Source organism: Alligator sinensis, unplaced genomic scaffold, assembly GCF_000455745.1.
Source record: "Alligator sinensis unplaced genomic scaffold, ASM45574v1 scaffold846_1, whole genome shotgun sequence".
In the NCBI taxonomy this organism is placed as follows: domain Eukaryota; kingdom Metazoa; phylum Chordata; order Crocodylia; family Alligatoridae; genus Alligator; species Alligator sinensis.
The window spans coordinates 1,388,981-1,392,143 of NW_005842230.1; the positions used below are offsets into that span (position 1 = coordinate 1,388,981).

General features: G+C 47.8%; 1 protein-coding gene across 1 annotated transcript in view; it reads left to right on the forward strand.

The window, feature by feature from the left end:
• The window catches only part of GK5 (glycerol kinase 5), a 59,472-nt gene that overhangs the window by 13,965 nt on the left and 42,344 nt on the right, over nt 1-3,163 (forward strand). The window contains exon 10 of the mRNA XM_006027285.3: nt 2,020-2,146. Coding sequence (XP_006027347.2) covers nt 2,020-2,146 — 127 coding nt within the window. The remainder of the gene's footprint in view (nt 1-2,019; nt 2,147-3,163) is intronic.

Below are 3,163 nucleotides of genomic sequence, written 5' to 3' on the forward strand. Positions count from 1 at the left end.
TACCTCTGGTAGGTGGGATGTCCCGGTCCCTGTTCAAGAAAACAGAGGGAAAGAAACTGTTAAAAATATCAGCTTTCTTGTCTGGCGTAGCCACAAGATTACTGTTTGCGTCTTGCAGGGGACCTACATTGCCTGGTGCCCTCTTCTTGCTCCCAATGTACTTGCAAAAGGACTTTTTGTTGTCCTTAATCCTGGACGCTAGCTTGAGTTCCATCTCTACCTTGGCCTTCCTAATAGCCCTCCTACACTCACGGGCCGAGGAAGAGTACTCCTCCTTGGTGATAGCTTCTCCCTTACACTGGTTGTACACCCCGCTTTTTAGTCCTCAGGCATCCTGAATGCCCTTGCTGAGCCAAGGGGGTTTCTGAGCACTCTTACCTGCCTTGCTTCTCTTAGGGACTGTTAACCTTTGGGCCTGGAGGATTGCCCCCTTAAGGTACGACCATCACTCGTGGACTATCATCTCCTCTACCTTCTGGGCCCTCAGTGCTTCCCCTACCAGTCTCCTAAGTTTATTGAAGTTGGTCCTTCTGAAGTCAAGGGCTTTAGCCATGGCGTGAGCCCTTGATGCCCTGCGTTGGATAATGAAATCCAGCAGGTGATGATCGCTATTGCCCAGGTGGTCAAGGACCTGCAGTCCCCTCACCAGGTCATCCCCCATGGCCAGGACCAGGTCCAGCAAGGTGTTGCCCCTAGTGGGGCTGTGCACTTCCTGGATAAGGTGAAGGTCCTGTAATACTCTTAGTCTAGGTTTGGTTGCAGAATTTTGTTCCAAAATCTTACCTTTCATTTTGGAGGAAATAAAATATTTCTAACATTTGTGATTGTGGAAGAGACCATCTATTTTGTGATTGTGGAAGAGACCAATTTTGTGGTTAAGCCCTGAACCAGAGATTAAAAGAACTGGGTTCTGTTCTATGTGCTAACAATGGCTGGGATTTTTTCTGACTTTTGACCAGTCTTCTAACTTTTGACCTGCTTGCATGGCTGGGGCTGGTTTCCATGGGGACCCCAGCAGCTGCCACGCTCTGATAGCATGGAGCCAGGGTTTCTGTGGAGACCAGCCCCAACAGCACTTGCAGGGTGGGGACCTGCTCCAGGGCTGAGCTGGGATCTTGCAGTAGTGACAGCATGGTCTGAAGCTGGGGCAGAGCTGTGATCTGCAACCTGCATACTCCAGGCAAGGGTGTGCAGGCAGTGGATCATGGCTCTGCCCCATCTCTGTACCATGCTGCAAGGAGCTGGTGCAGAACTGCAATCTGCTACCTGCGTGCTCCTGCCCTGAGAATGCAGTCTGCAGATTGCAGTTTTGTCCTAGCTCCAGACCACACTCACTGCTGCAAGATCCCGGCCCGGCCCCAGAACAGCCTTCTGACTTGCTGCGTACCTTGCTAGTGCTTTTGGGTCTGGTCTCCACAGTAACTCTGGCTCCACACTGTCACAATGCGGCTGTTGCTGGGGTCTCCATGGAAACTGGCACCAGCCACGTGGGCAGGGGCTGCTGGGAAATGGATACCATTGGTGGCTGGATCCAGCCCGCAGGCCGAACTTTGCCCACCCGTGCAATCTCACTCTTGTGTACAGTGGGGAAAAATTGAAAGACACAGGCATCTATTTAACTTTCAGTTACCTTGATACTGAATTATAGCATGCTGATTGTATTCATATTTAGTTCTATTAAAAACCTATATGTTTTAACTTATTTTAAGTTGTCACAGAATTTCTAGTGTGCTGCTAGCTATTCTCATGGGTGAGAGCACTACTGAAATAAGTGTGATGAAAGATGACAGACTTTGATGGTTATTGTTAAAATAACCTTTCAAAGAAACTGAAGGGAAAAAGCAAACAAACTGTGTGGAGAAAAGTGTTGGTAGTCTGTTATTATCTTGTCTAGTTCTTTTGTGTACATTGTAAACTATGAGCCGTTTGTATTGGAGAACAAGGAGGAAAATCTTGTACTTTAAAAATCCAGCTGGAGTTTGGGCTAGTAATTTGTACTTCTTATTTTGTTTATTGTAGGTAGCAGATCAGCAATCAGCCACCTTTGGAGAATGCTGCTTTCATCCAGGAGATGTTAAATTGACCATGGGAACAGGTACCTTTTGGAATGTTAATACAGGGAGCCAACTTCACGCACCTCGGGGAGGTAAGCTGATGGAATTTTAAATAGTTTTAAATTATTTCACACTTTGAAGGTTGTCTACAGTGAATGGTAAAATAAATTATTATTGCTTTTAGATATACAAAAGCAGACTGACAGGCATTTTAATGATGAGTTTGTGAGCTTTTAATTATAATTTAAAAATGCAGATGTCTACCCAGGAAGATACTCAGAACAACTGGTGAACTTGTATGTTTGATATCATAGACTTTAAGTGACTTGGACGACTACACAGTCCGGTGGGTGGTGAATTGGCTAGAGGGTCATACCCAGAGAGTCATAGTGGATGGGTCGGTTTCGACCTGGAAGGGTGTGGGCAGTGGGGGTCCCGCAGGGCTCGGTCCTTGGACTGATACTCTTCAATGTCTTCATCAGTGACTTGGACCAGGGAGTGAAGTGTACTCTGTCCAAGTTTGCGGATGACACAAAACTGTGGGGAGAAGTGGACATGCTGGAGGGCAGGGAACAGCTACAAGCAGACCTGGACAGGTTGGACAAATGGGCAGAAAACAACAGAATGCAATTCAACAAGGAGAAATGCAAAGTGCTGCACCTAGGGAGGAAAAATGTCCAGCATACCTACTGCCTAGGAAATGACCTGCTTGGTGGCACGGAAGCGGAAAGGGATCTTGGAGTCCTAGTGGACTGCAAGATGAGCATGAGTCAGCAGTGTGACGAAGCCATCAGAAAAGCTAATGGCACTTTATCGTGCATCAGCAGATGCATGACGAATAGATCCAAGGAGGTGATACTTCCCCTCTATCGGGTGCTGGTCAGACCACAGTTGGAGTACTGCGTGCAATTCTGGGCACTGCACTTCAAGAGGGATGCGGATAACCTGGAGAGGGTCCAGAGAAGGGCCACTCGTATGGTTAAGGGCTTGCAGGCCAAGCCCTACGAGGAGAGACTAGAGAACCTGGATCTTTTCAGCCTCCGCAAGAGAAGGTTGAGAGGCGACCTTGTGGCTGCCTATAAGGTCATCCAAGGGGCACCGAAGGGAAT